Below are 14546 nucleotides of genomic sequence, written 5' to 3'. Positions count from 1 at the left end.
CTCCCTCTCCCTCTCCCTCTGTCCCTCTGTCCCTCCCTCCTTCCCTCCCAGGAGGTTATGAGGAGTACAGCAGCAGCAGCAGAGCAGCCGGCATGAATGGTAACGGCCCCACTAAACTTGTGGACCCGCTGGAGGACCCGGTTCCCGGATTGGGCACCTACGAGGACTTCAACACGATCGACTGGGTCAGAGAGAAGAGCAAGGACCGCGACAGACACAGAGAGGTACGAAGAAGAGCATTGTTACGGAAGGGAAAGAGATTCTAGTTATCCAGTGACTGTTTACTCCACTGTCACACCTGTAATAAGGCGGAGGATCCTCTCTGGGTGTGACAGCTATCGTCAGCACGCAATAAAAACTGTGTGAAAGTTTAAACTCCAGTCAGTCTAACAGAAAACAACCACCGTGTATAACATCTCGCTCTTCACGCCCCGCTTAGAGTTTATATTTATAGCTCCGCAGTTTCACACATCGAAAACTGGAGAATTGAGGTTATGTACTGTCAGTGAGCAAAGTAAATAAATATAAAATAGAACATAAATATGACGTATTACTGGCTCCATACACTGTATAATGTGATAGAATATAGGATGTGTGACGGTAATCCCTTTCTGACATCGATCTCCTCATGTCCGTGTCCATCCAGATCACCAAGAAGAGCAGACAGTCGACTGTGGCTCTGCTGCACAGCGTCAGCGATGCCTTCTCTGGATGGCTGCTCATGCTGCTGGTGGGACTCATGTCAGGTTAGTGCCCTGTGTTTCTTCAAGCTGCGGCCTCTTTTTGTTTTGGTTTTATGTGCGTTAAATGTAATCAACTTGACCAATATAGTGTGCTGTTTCATCTGAGAAAAACATTCTGATGTGGTTTTCCTTGTTTGCTTCAGACACCGCAAACCAACTGCCTTTGACCTAAAATATCTGCACAGCTAGATTTTGAGTGTTTACCGCTGTGCACCTTTTTATATGTTGCTGCACTGACATGAGACAATACAGCTGCATCATATGAAAGCACAGGTGTATTATTTATACCTGACGCTCAGCTTATCCAGCCTAACTCCATCTGCAATTAGAGTAATATTTCTAAATAAAATGTACTTTCACGGCTTCTTAAACACAAGATATCAGTGCCTGTACCTGTTCATGCCTTTCCTCTTGTTTCTGTGCTACCTGCGTCAGCTGAAATGAATTCCCACGTGGTGACAGGCAGCTGGTGTGGAGCTACAAAATAGGTCTAACATTGCACTGAAAATAGGCAGGGTGACATATTTCTACAGAAAATGAATATTCATTATGTTGGCTAGAATCCAGGCCGGCGATTTCAGACTGTACAGAACACAAAGATGCACATGACATTTGATGATGGATGTTTGCTTTGTGCTCATTAACACACCTTCAACCTCAGAGGTCGAACTAACCTATAAAAACAACCTCTGTGTTGTTTTCCCCTCGTTCTCTTTGTCCTGAACCTGAACCTCATGCTTCTCTCGAACCAGGCGCTCTCGCCGGCGGCATCGACATCGCAGCCCACTGGCTGACGGACATGAAGGACGGGGTTTGCCTCATCGGCTTCTGGTTCAACCACGAGCACTGCTGCTGGACGTCCAACGAGACGACGTTCCAGGAGAGGGACCGCTGTCCGCAGTGGCAGAGCTGGGGTGAGCTCATAACGGGGACATCAGAGGTAGGAGAACGTTACAAAGCTTCATCGTCTTAGATCCATGAAGTTTGAATATACAAGTGTTTGCAGAGGGAAGTTTTGACTAATAAATGTAAACTTTTTGGATCCAAATGTGAGAGTAAAATATGAAAACTAAATGTCATGATCCAGGACTTTGAGCTACTTCCTGTTTTATTATTATTTCCATATACATGAGGGCCAGTGGCACTCTTCACAAGAAAGATTTAATGTACAGTCATGCTCTCTCTGACTCATACACCGTACAAAAAAACAAGTGTCATGCACACTAATAGCCTACTAACAACAGTTGTACTGGTGCTTTGGTTCCATCTGCTGGTTGTAAGCTGCCATGACACAAGTTAACTCAAATACAGCTTTTAATAAAAGGTTTTCAATCACGTTTACCTATTCTATATGTGTGTGTGTGTGTGTGTGTGTCCCTGCAGGGTGCGTTCGCCTACATAATGAACTACATGATGTACATCTTCTGGGCTTTACTCTTCTCCTTCCTGGCCGTCACGCTGGTCAGAGCCTTCGCTCCTTACGCATGTGGCTCAGGAATACCAGAGGTAAACCTGCACTCCAATCATATTCTTTCTTCATAATTTGACATTTTCATCCCCTTTCTTCATTTTTCCTCAATTGTATTTTGAATTCTTCATCTGTGACATTGTTTAGGTTTAGTAACGCATGTTTGTTCATGAACAGGACGACTGACAGGATTTCTAGCCGCACATGGTCAAATTCTTGTTGTTATTCTTGTGTCTTTGAATAAAAGCAGGAACTATGGCTGCAGGAATAAACCGAGTGTTTGGACAGTAATGCTGCTCCAAGTCAGCTGTATGCAATGGAGAAAATGCTCTAAAATATGAGCTGTTTCTTTTCTTTACTGTCTGTTTTTCCCTTTCCCCGCTGTCCTTAATTCATTTACATCTCAAATGAAACAGTAAGATCACTGACATTTGGTTGACTCGAATAAAACAGACAACACATAGAAGCCCGACTCGTCTCCCTCCGTCCTCTCTGCTGGCCTCCCATCAGTGTTTACTTTCTCTTCATCTCTCTTCTCTCACTCTTTATTTCTAAGGAAGTGAAAGAGCCGGAGATTTGCTTACACTCCAAGCAAATATATACAATATACAAGTGGAAAACCTAACTGAGCGCAAACATATCGGATCTGATTCCCTCATTTCATATATATATACACAAAAACACACAAGCATGGCTCTTCCCCGCACACATAAACTCGCTTCCTTAGTTTCGTGGAACTTGAATCCTGTTCTCCTGAAGGTCTCTTCGCTGAAAGGTCAGACAGCGGTCAACAGGCCCACGCACACGAGATTAACCGCTTATTTGAAAGATAAATATCTTCCACAAACTCCACTTTCTCTCCTTCCCCTTCCATCAATGTTTACACTCTTACTTTGTCTTGGTCATACTCTCACACACGCATATCTAAACTGATCCCTCCCTTATATAAACGGACACATAATCACAAATATATCCCCGCCGTCTCTACACACACAAACTTAATCCTCGCAGATACAAACCCGCTTTTCTCTCTTTCTTTCTCCGTCTCTCCGTCCAGATTAAAACCATCCTGAGCGGCTTCATCATCCGCGGCTACCTGGGGAAGTGGACCCTGATCATCAAGACCATCACCCTGGTTTTAGCCGTCTCCTCTGGGCTCAGTTTAGGGAAGGAGGGCCCTCTGGTGCACGTCGCCTGCTGCTGCGCTAATATACTGTGTCATCTCTTCACCAAGTACCGCAAGAATGAGGCCAAGCGGCGAGAGGTAGGCTCAGAGGCGGTTGGTGCGAGGTGTTAAACAATGAGGGGATTTTATTGCTAGTTAAAAGAGTCAGTGTCCTGGTTTTGGACAGTTCAGCAGGAGAGACGCTCATAAAATGGACTCTTAAAGGAAAGTGTTGAGATAAGCTCTCTGTGGTTACAAATTCTGCCGTCGTTTGCATATCAAACAACAAATATTCAGTCTCACTTTGTGTTTCTACTTCATACAATGAGAATAAATTAAAATCACTGCATTGGTGCGCTGTGGTTGTATTGTCCCAGGATCACTGGGAGCCACTGGGTTTGATCAGACTAGCCTAATCGACTGTACCAAAGAACACATGTTTACAAAATCAAAACAGCTTATGGCTCATTCTGAATCCTGAGTTGATTAAATTGAGGAATTGACATAATGAGCTCCTGTCATAGATCGCTATCAGAGTTTCATCTTTGTTGAACGTCTCTGTTGCAGTGTAATACAACTGAACTGAATTCATATGTTTGTTTTTCCCTTTACGTGTAGGTGTTATCTGCAGCGGCAGCAGTGGGTGTGTCTGTGGCCTTCGGTGCTCCCATAGGAGGAGTCCTGTTCAGCCTGGAGGAGGTGAGCACAATTATTTAACTGGTTTCCGTTATTTGTTTGGTAATAGCCTGTCTGCATCTATTTATACTGACAACATCAGAGGATATCTGATGCAACATGAGACCTAAAAGCCACCACAATGTTATAACACACACTCGAGGCGAAACCGATTTCATTACAGTGAATCACGCAAAGCAGAATCAAAGACTATCGGATATTCTTGTTTTTCAGCATCGGAACAATACAGCGAGTGCCAGTAACTTTTATCAGTACCAGATAACAAAAGTAATCTGAATTGGTTTTTTAAAAATTCTTCCACTTCTTGTTTGAATTTTCTTGAACATACAACTCTTTTCTGGAGACCACACAGCTCTGGCAGCCAACTGGGGTCTAATAAACCATGACAAAGTGCTTGCAGCGATACTTTGGGAAATAAATGTGTTGCAGCAGCTTCGAAATCTAAGTTCAGCAGAACACCCTTAGGGGGGGGTGAGGGTGAGGATGTTGGTACTTTTTCTCTGGGCACTTAATCCACCTCATAGGGCAGTTTGAGCCAAAAAAAGGACAAAATTGTTGATTTATATGTGAGATATGTATATATTCCACTGTTGTATTTTTATTGCAAGAGAAATGATTTATTTCACTACATTTCTGTACAAATATTGTTATAAACTACAACTCCTGTCTACAGTTTCACACATTAAACTGTCTAGCCCTTTATAAATGGCACTGATAGCATTTAAATGAGTTATTTCATTATCATTCATACATTCAAACACATCTCTTAATTCAATGTTCTCTCCTTTCCTCCCCTCTCTCTCTCTTTTCCCTCCAGGTGAGCTATTACTTCCCCCTGAAGACCCTGTGGCGTTCGTTCTTCGCCGCCCTGGTCGCAGCCTTCACTCTGCGCTCCATCAACCCGTTTGGAAACAGCCGCCTGGTGCTGTTCTACGTGGAGTTTCACGCCCCGTGGCACCTGGTGGAGCTGGCCCCCTTCGTCCTGCTGGGAATATTTGGAGGCCTCTGGGGGGCGCTGTTCATCAAGGCCAACATTGCCTGGTGCAGGATACGTGAGTAGTGAAGTTATGGTGAAATATATGTGTGGCCTAAACAGGTGGTCACACACAAACACATTGTTTTTATTTATTTTATTCATTCTAACCCAAGTACACCCATTAATCAGCGTCTGTCTCACTAAAAGGTAAATCCACTCGTCTGGGTCACTACCCCGTCATTGAGGTGCTGGTGGTGGCGGCTCTGACCGCCCTGCTCGCCTACCCAAACAGCTACACCAGGATGAGTGGAGCCGAGCTCATCTCTGAGCTGTTCAACGACTGCTCTCTGCTCGACTCCTCCCAGCTCTGCGGCTACAAACAGGTCAGCCGTCGCCGCTGTGTTTACGCCTGTGTTTTTGTGGTTTGTCATTTTATTCCCACAAAGGAAACAACCTGATTTAAATAGTTGTTTAAGTAATTTGAAGTCTTTTTTCAAATGTTTTATTTCTCTGCCTGCCTTCTGTTCTTTAACATTGCTTTGTTTTGTCTTTTCTCTGTCTTCTCTCTGTTTATCTTACCCTCCTTCTGTTCTTCCCACGCATACATTCCAGCCTACGAACACATCAGAAACAGGTGTAGGTAATAGCCTGGCTGACCGGCCCGCTGGAGCAGGCCTGTACACCGCTCTGTGGCAGCTGGCCCTGGCCTTAATCTTCAAGATGATGATCACTGTGATTACGTTTGGCATGAAGGTTAGTCTCTTACACACATGCAGACAGAAACACATTACAGATAAGTGTCACGACTCTCCTTTGAGCTCTGCTATCGATAAGGCCGATGCTGGTTTGATATGAATGCGCATTCTCTGTGAACTCTGTGCAACATGGCGTGTGAAAGTGCCACAGGGACAGCTGCTTCTAATATGTCTGGAACCAGATTTTGAACCAGCGTCATGGTTTGGTTGAGTGAAATTGCTCATCTGGCCCATTTTGCAGTTTGGATGAAGTGTAATTGAACCTCTGGAGCCTTTATGCATTGGTTTATATGCTGAGTCACAGCAGTATGACTCACTCTAATGTGGCTCACCGGAGGATCAAGTTACTGGTTAAAAAAAAAACGTAATGGCTGTGGGGTTTACATGTTTATGAAGAAAGATTGTTCTTTAGACAAGGTCATCGGTGTTTTTACTACAGAAGCTTTAAACTGAGTCATGGTGCACTTCCTTTGCCTGAAAATAGACATTTATATCACACGTTAGCGGCAGTGATCAATAGCTACACCTCCTCCTCCTATAACCCAGAGACATCTTAAGTGAATCAGTTTCACACCAATGCCTTTAAATCTTCAGAACTTTGTGTCCTGTTGTACAGCTTGTGAGAATCAATAAATCTCTTCAACTTACCTGCACCTGTAAAGTCTAATAAGTGTATTACTGCAATGTCAAATAGCGCCACTAGGTGGTGCCTCCTTGTTTTGTTGCAACAGAGACTTCTCCTCAGTAAGGAGTTGGTGCAGGTTTGCTGTCTGTGTTCTGCTGCTCATGTATGATCAGTGAATGTAGAGTCGCAGAGACCTGCCGTCGTACGGTCCATGTCAGGTCCTGTAGATTAAAGTTGCAGTGTGGAAATCTCCAGATTGTTGAACTGGCTACGGCTGCTAACTCTCTCCACATACACCAGCCACGTTAAACACCTCAGCTGTTATTAACAGTCGAGAGAATATGTCTGATTTCACAAGAATGAATGAGTTCGCTGAGCAGCACAGGCTAATACTCCATTGGCTAAGACGTCTCCATTTGTCCACCCAGGTTCCCTCTGGTCTCTTCATCCCCAGCATGGCAGTCGGAGCCATAGCCGGCAGGCTGCTGGGTGTCGGCATGGAGCAGCTGGCCTACTACAACCACGACTGGCTCATCTTCAAAGGGTGGTGCTCGCCAGGAGCAGACTGCATCACTCCGGGGCTTTATGCTATGGTCGGAGCCGCCGCATGTTTAGGTGAGACGTGTGCAGCATTAAGCACTTGGGTTGGCTCTTGATTTGTTTGAAAGATGTAATCTTCATCCTGAGTGAGGGTAAAATGGAGCGTGAGAGCAACAGACTGATCTGTGTTGTAAATGACCTCCGACGAGGTGCGGACAGAGCTGAGTCTGAAGGCGAAGCTTTGATTTAGTGACGGAAATATAAATAATATCACACACCCAAACAGACAATGTGGGATGTCTGGTGAGGAGCTCAGATGCCCAGAAGCATCCTGGAATCCAGAGAAAGGTGTTTGATCCTGATCAGGATGTTTTGTGCGTGCCTCTCCTAAAGGGGTATTCTGAGCACGTACAGCTGGTAACTCGCCAGAAGGATTAGGATTACATGTTCAGGCTAACTTTGGGAATGTCTCGGGATGCCCAGAGAGCAGCTGGATGTGGTTGAGGAGACGGACGTCTGGACTACTTCACTCCGTTTGCTTTAACTGGAACCCAGACCCCAGATAAGTGGTATAAAATGGATAGACTGAGGGAGATTTCACAGTGGTTTTGAATCCCTAATGTCTTATTTCTTTAAAAAAATATGAAAATAATTACATCTTGAAGCATTACTATAATCAAGTTTTCCTTTTACTGTTTCCCTTGTTTTCAAAAAAAAATCGAGTATAGACAGAAATGCCTCGACAAAGGTGGTCATTTGCAGTGCAAACACTAATTCAGACTATTATTTATTATTAAATGTATTAGTTCTTAATTTATCAGTTGAGTTTTTGTTAGGCCTCTCGTGACTGTGAGGATTTATCTCACCAGTTATTTAAATTACAACAAATGTACATTATTATAAAGGCTGTGGTTAAATGAAGCACTACAACATGCCGACCCAAGCAGGGTTTTTCCCGTATTCGCTGTAGCTGTTTATTATGCCTCAGTGGACGAGGAGAATGAAGCTTTTACCTCCTTTTAACTTCCAGTTGCTCCGTCAAAGCCGGAGTGAACCAAGTGCAGTAAACAGATAGCTGGTGTGCTTCGTCACACTCAGGAAATGTTTTGTATAAAAACAGATGGTTACTAAATTCTTACCATGAGGAGAGGGTTTCATCTACTCTGAGCGTTCAGGGTAACAGGCTAATCTTCTGTCTCGTAGATCTGAGAGTGAGTTTTTACAATATCTTACTAATATATTTGTGTTGTTGTGTATCATTTTAGTACGTTCTGTACTTTATGATAGTCCTTGTTAAAGTAACATTTAATGCAAGTGGCCAAGAATCACTTCCAACGAAGAGTAGCCGAAAATCTAATTCTCTTTATTGCACTATAACGTGTCTCTTATCTTATCTTATCTTATCTTATCTTATCTTATCTTATCTTATCAAGTTTTTATGTGAGCTCACCAAAGCAAATTCCTATGATCTGAATCTTCTCTCACGTCACAAGCCAGAAACTGGTAAACTTCAGCTGCGTCAGGTGAGTTTGTTGCTCTACCAGCCAGTACTCTAATAGGCTTAAACAGGTAGCTCTGGAAACTGAATAACAAAAGCGTCTGGAGGATGTGAGTCTTTGGCCTTGGTTGAGATAAATTAAAAAGATTTTGATAGACTGTAATTTACATTGTTAGCTTCTTCGGCTTTCACGGTTTTGCATTAAAAAGATTGATTGTAAAATAACTCTGTTTGAGGATATTGGACAATATCTACTGACTAATCTTCATTCTCTGGCTGAAAAACACATGTGAATGTTATGAGGAGGACTTTTTCTTTCTTTTTTTTTAAACTATAGAACAATTGGCATCGGGGAACAATTTTGAGCGCATATAATCATCTCCATTTTAACATTTTTGAAGTTCAGAGCAACTAACAAAAGAGAACTTGTTTTTTTTATCCCCCTTAAAGTGGATGTACAACACTCACAAAGAAAGCCTTTCATGTCCAGTTGACTTAAGCTAGTTGTTTAGAGGAAGGAAGCCACAGAAGAAGAAACTGTGGCATCAAGTTAAAAGTGTAGTCTTGGTTTCTGGCAGCACCCATCAAGATGATTATATAATTGGATTCAGAGTGGAACCACTGACCTATAAGTGACAACATTTCCACAAAATGACAAGGGGGAAATAGAGAGCTCAAACCTTCAGATAAAGAAATGTCAAAATCCATTTGTGTGGCAGTAAATGTTTTTGCTGCTTTCTTGTTTATCCAGACAAACTACTCTTTCTCTAAATGGTAGCAGGACGACATAACTGTACTATTTACCCTGTGTGTGTGTGTGTGTTCAAACACAGCCTTTATAACACACTGTGTTAAAGTCCAAACCAATCAGACAACTGATCATTCAACATTTAACGTGTTACCTTCTGCTGTCTGCCTCCAGGTGGAGTGACGCGTATGACGGTGTCGCTGGTCGTCATCATGTTTGAGCTGACTGGCGGTCTGGAGTACATTGTCCCCCTCATGGCTGCAACCATGACCAGCAAATGGGTGGCAGATGCTTTTGGAAGAGAGGGAATCTACGAGGTGAGGTGTCCGTGTGTGGTAATTGTAAAAACTGCATACGCATTCCTCAACTCTTCGCTGTATGAAGCTCTGATGTTGCAACACAGATTCTTTGTTTCTGCGAGTCGATTTTTTTAAAGAGGTTTATTTCATTGGTTCTGCAGGCTCACATAAGGCTTAACGGATACCCGTTCCTGGAGCCTAAAGAGGAGTTTGAGCACAGCAGCCTGGCTGTGGACGTGATGAGGCCCAGGAGGTCGGACCCGGCGCTGGCTGTGCTCACACAGGACGGGATGACTGTAGGAGAGGTCGAGGTATGGACACATGCACACACACGACCTACATCGAGTAGATCATAACACGCTGGAATGCAGAGCAGAAAAATAATACAAATACACAGTGGTATGGAAAGCACATGTGGTTAGATAAAAGCAAAACACATGTAAAAATTCTAAAAGATTTCTTTCTAAACAAAAGAAATCTAAAGAATTCATGTGGATCTGTAGATGTTTTACTTTCTAACATACTGTTTTATTTGTCCCCCAGACCTTGGTGGAAAGCACCCACTACAGTGGCTTCCCTGTGGTCGTCTCTCAGGAGTCCCAGAGGCTTGTGGGATTTGTACTCAGAAGAGACCTGCTCATATCAATAGGTCAGAACCGTGTGTGTGTGTGTTCATAAGAACATCCGCTGAAGGCTAATCTTGTGTATGACGCCTTTTATTTTGAAAATACTGCCAATGTTAGTCATCCTAGTTTGTGTTTCTCACTTTAATGATGTATGTTAACCCCCAACTCCCTTCAGACAACGCCCGAAAGCGTCAGGAGGGCATCGTCAGTGCTTCCCAGGTGGTCTTTACTGAGCATGCTCCAGCTCAGGCTCCCGAAGCTCCGCCACCCCTCCGCCTCAGAGGGATCATGGACCTGAGCCCCTTCACGGTCACCGACCACACGCCTATGGACATCACTGTGGATATATTCAGGAAACTGGGGCTACGCCAGTGTCTGGTTACACATAACGGGTGAGGACAAACATGATTTTATTTCAGGAGGAATTACTAAAATGTATTTTTGACAGGTTAGAAAATCCTCTGAAAGAGCACTTTACCGTTGCGTAACATTTAAAGACAAGGAAAAGAAAGGAAGAAGGGACTGATAGATGGGAGGAAAGACTGACGAAGACATAAACTGACCACACTCCCACGCCTGCAGACAGTAAAGTGAGATATCTTTAGGAAATTGTGCTTGTGGAGGGACGGAAGGAGTGACAGATGAATGTATAGGAGAGCCCCGGGTCATTCTGCTGTCAGGTCATACATTAAAAAGAAAAGCAAGGAGACACAGGAGTTAGGGAGGAAGTCATAGTCGGTTAATGGAGGGAGGAGAGAGATAGTCCAGAAAACTTTTCAGGTGTATTTACCCAAATCCTCTTCACCGCCACTGACCTCATTACCATAAACTTTACTGTGGACGTTTGCAGAGCCCCTTTAAACGTGGTATCTAGCCGGGTTCGTCTATCTGTTTACATAACGGCCGCTGGGCTTTCATACGAACGTCTTTTTGTAATAGAAAACATCCGTGTGGACACAACGGAGATGTCACAGATACGGCAGCAGAGAAAACTTGCACGGTATTTGGCATCAGGCCTACGAGACGAAAGAGCAGTGCTCCAGTTTTGGCCTCGGACCAGTTTCATGCTATTATTGTGTTTCACGTAGCTCGTATAATTCTATCTCCAGAGTTAAATCCGTCGCTTTAAAGTCTGCGATCAAGACGTGATTTATGGACTGTTTGGGAAACTGAGCAGAGGACGAGTGTGTGTTGTGCTTTTTGATGTATTTTCTCTTTTTCTGCTAAGCCCCGGCCTCCCTGCGAGCTTCTCTTTAAAGGAGAAAGGAAGTTAGAGAAATGGTAAAACAGCGATGAGAGGTTCGTTTGTCAGGATGTCCCACAGCACTTCTTTTAAGTATGCTTTAAAGGCTCACTGGCACACGCAGCTATATAGACGAAGGGCATACTTTTATCGATTAATCAGTTCATCGTTTTGTCTATAAAATGTCTCCTAGAGCGAAGGTGATGTTTTCAGATGTCTTGTTTAGTCCAAACTCTAAAAACTCCAGTTTATAATGATACAAGACAGGAAATCTTCACATTTTAGTGGTTAGAACCTGCACATTTTTGTCATTTCTATAAAGGTTTAGTGCAGTATGTTGGTGTAAATGCATCTGATAGATGAGAAAGCACACAAATACCTGCACAGTCGCGATATAGGGCTTTTACTTTGATACAAACTAACACTGAAGCTGCTGTGTTTAGTGAGTTATTTAAAAAAAAAAGGGGGGGGTTTAACTTCATCCAGACATTCACCAAAACGTTCTTTTTCACTTTGTTTGCAGTCGTCTCGCCCTACAAAACCAGGGCAAACATTTCACACACATTGGCACTGTTATCTAGAATTACACTCAGACAGACCAGAACATAAGATACTCCCAGTGAGAATTAACTTAATCAGTGTCTCATTCATTTTTCCACTTCATTTCCTTGTCGTCTAGCATGTTTACACACACACATTTCAGAACACACACACATTTCAGAACACACACACACACACACATACCTCAGTTGTTTGGATGGAGATCTGACATGTTTAAATACACAGCTCTTGGGAGTGGGATTGTATATATTTATATAATATCTGTATATGTAATATGAATATAAGTGTACAGAAACATATCGCAGACTAACTCGTGGATTCTCTCGGTCTCTTTCTGTTCACAGACTAAAGCAATCGTTGAGAAACTGATAAAGGAGGGAAGAGATAGTTTGGGCTGTTTTTCAGCTGCACAACACAAACTAGTTTATAAAGAACCAACTTTAGCAACTGAAATCACAGTAATCACACAGATCATACCCACTAATTCAGACATAGATTCACAGTTTTTACTCAGATTAATTTAAGAGGCTGGGATTTTTTCTCCACTGTGTTTTTACTGTACTTTTATTTCCCTCTGAGCCACGTCAAAGACACATTTTATTCACCTTCTGAAGCACAATAAAGTTCCCTTCTTTGCCTTTCTTCTGCCCCTCTGGTAAGAAAAGAGTTACAGGTCGGGTTGAAGGACTTCATGTGAGGGTTTCTAGGTATCGAGGTTAAACACTGGAGCCTACACTTCCCATAAAGCAACTCTATACCATCTTTCATTCCGTATCATATCCCTTCCTGCCTGCTAAAAGTGCATTTCTACAGTGCAACATCACATTTCTGTTTAAAATAATCTAATTGTAGCATCCAAGCCCCAGGTAACCCCTGACAACATCATTATGACATTATTATTATATATATATATTATATAAAATGCAGTGTAGAGCTCCCTGTAACCTGCAAACTGATGTTAATGTGTTAAATCAGCGACGGGCCCTTTAACATTTTTCCATCTGACAGAAATGAAGTGGGCTCGCTGGATCGTCTTTAATTCAAACCAAAGAATGAAAGAACCGAAGCCGCTGTCAACAAAAGCCTCACTAGTGTCCTTGAGCTCAACTCGGCATGTTTACTTCTCGGGCATTTAGCTGCCGCTCCCCACCAGAACATCTTATTATGAATGAGCCATTTAAGATCCACTCACTGCCTCGTCCGCCGACACGTTTGACATCGCACACGGCTGTTGACAGGCACAACGGCTCCAGCAGGACTCGCACATATTTGCTTCAGATGGGCTGCTCGTTGGCCAATAATAGAAGGATGGGGTTTATACCAGAGTGGATCCACGTGTGACATGAAGAATGGAACATTTTTGTGTGGAAGCGCATGCTCCTTAGGGGACAAGAGCGGGGGCACATGAAAGGGGGGCAGCGGAGGGAAGGTTTTGGGCCTCAGGCGAGAAGGAGCCGGCTGAAGAAAGTCGTCTGCTCCGCTTGATCAGGCAGGATCTGTGTGTTTAGAGGCTGCAAATCACTCATTGTCTGGGAGCGAAGATAAGTCTGAAAGACCTTGAGGCGGCGTGAAGTGCAGCGTATGATCTCTGCGGTCGTCCTGCGAGATGGAAGCTGTTCATTTGTGACTGGCAGAGAGGGTATTTTCCCAGGGTATCTTTAGTTCAAGGTTGCCTCATTGGCAGGCGTCGTACTTGCCGAGCTCCTCGCTCTGGCTTTGTTTCTCGTCTTCTGCCAGCTTAAATGTAGCTCCACTTTATTTTGCAAAACAGGCTCCTTGTAAGAGCTTTACTCAGAAAGAGGACACATGATTATTATGACAGAGGCCACAAAAACATCCCTTCAGCCTTGAAAACGTCTGAAGAGTGTGGTTATTTTTTTGCGGTTTCATGTTTTCACTCTGTGTATTTGTTATCCCGTTCACACCCATCAAAGTCACATTCGCTGGCTCAAATGTATGAATGGATCGGTCCTGTCAGATCATTTGTTTTTTGTGTGATATTTTCTCAGCAACAGACGATTCCGAGGGGACTTCTGGGCGACGCCGTCCATTTAGTAGAAATATTCAACAGCTGCTTGTTTTTATTATTTTGTGTCTCAGTAAAGGATAAGGCTGGTGATATTCAATATTTTTGTTAACAAATCCGGTGAAAATACCAAAACTAACAATGTGTTAGTCCATCTTTCAACATCTTCTCAGTTCCCATCCTTGTCTGAGGCCCATTTGGTTCACCCAGTGCAACAGTGTGGCTCTTTATGTGTTTTTAATAGTATCTGGACAATGATGGTCAATTTCACAGAGGAATAAGCACACTTAAGGATTTGTTGACAATAAGAGAAATATAGAATATGACCAGACGTTTTCTTTAATGTTTTAATGCATTATGTAAAGGCTTTGAACTGAACTGTGCATGAAATGTGCTACATAAATAAACTTTCGTAATTACCTTGCCTTGTCTAATCATAATGCTATTGTAGTTATTTATGAGTCACTTCACAGGATTTACCCAGAATTTCACTTGCTGAGATGGCTAGGCGTTCCACTAATTCCTCATGACTTCCCACTGTTAAGCAGGGAGAAAATGTGTGGAATTTACTCTGTCT

At 43.1% G+C, this 14546-nt stretch overlaps 1 protein-coding gene across 3 annotated transcripts in view; it reads left to right on the top strand.

Annotated features, from left to right (window-relative positions):
• Positions 1-14546, top strand: part of clcn5b (chloride channel, voltage-sensitive 5b) — a 27591-nt gene that overhangs the window by 10454 nt on the left and 2591 nt on the right. For all 3 annotated transcript variants that reach the window (XM_035675446.1, XM_035675445.1, XM_035675447.1), the window contains 14 exons: positions 52-224; positions 647-746; positions 1496-1683; positions 2127-2249; positions 3269-3475; positions 3995-4075; positions 4890-5124; positions 5256-5431; positions 5661-5801; positions 6857-7043; positions 9389-9531; positions 9675-9824; positions 10057-10162; positions 10315-10531. In XM_035675446.1, coding sequence (XP_035531339.1) covers positions 52-224; positions 647-746; positions 1496-1683; positions 2127-2249; positions 3269-3475; positions 3995-4075; positions 4890-5124; positions 5256-5431; positions 5661-5801; positions 6857-7043; positions 9389-9531; positions 9675-9824; positions 10057-10162; positions 10315-10531 — 2227 coding nt within the window. The remainder of the gene's footprint in view (positions 1-51; positions 225-646; positions 747-1495; positions 1684-2126; positions 2250-3268; positions 3476-3994; positions 4076-4889; positions 5125-5255; positions 5432-5660; positions 5802-6856; positions 7044-9388; positions 9532-9674; positions 9825-10056; positions 10163-10314; positions 10532-14546) is intronic.

This window comes from Morone saxatilis, unplaced genomic scaffold (assembly GCF_004916995.1).
Source record: "Morone saxatilis isolate NCDOM2014 unplaced genomic scaffold, NCSU_SB_2.0 Contig4, whole genome shotgun sequence".
NCBI classification, from domain to species: domain Eukaryota; kingdom Metazoa; phylum Chordata; class Actinopteri; family Moronidae; genus Morone; species Morone saxatilis.
Note: the sequence above shows the minus strand (reverse complement) of the source record. Positions and strands in the feature narration are given on the sequence as shown.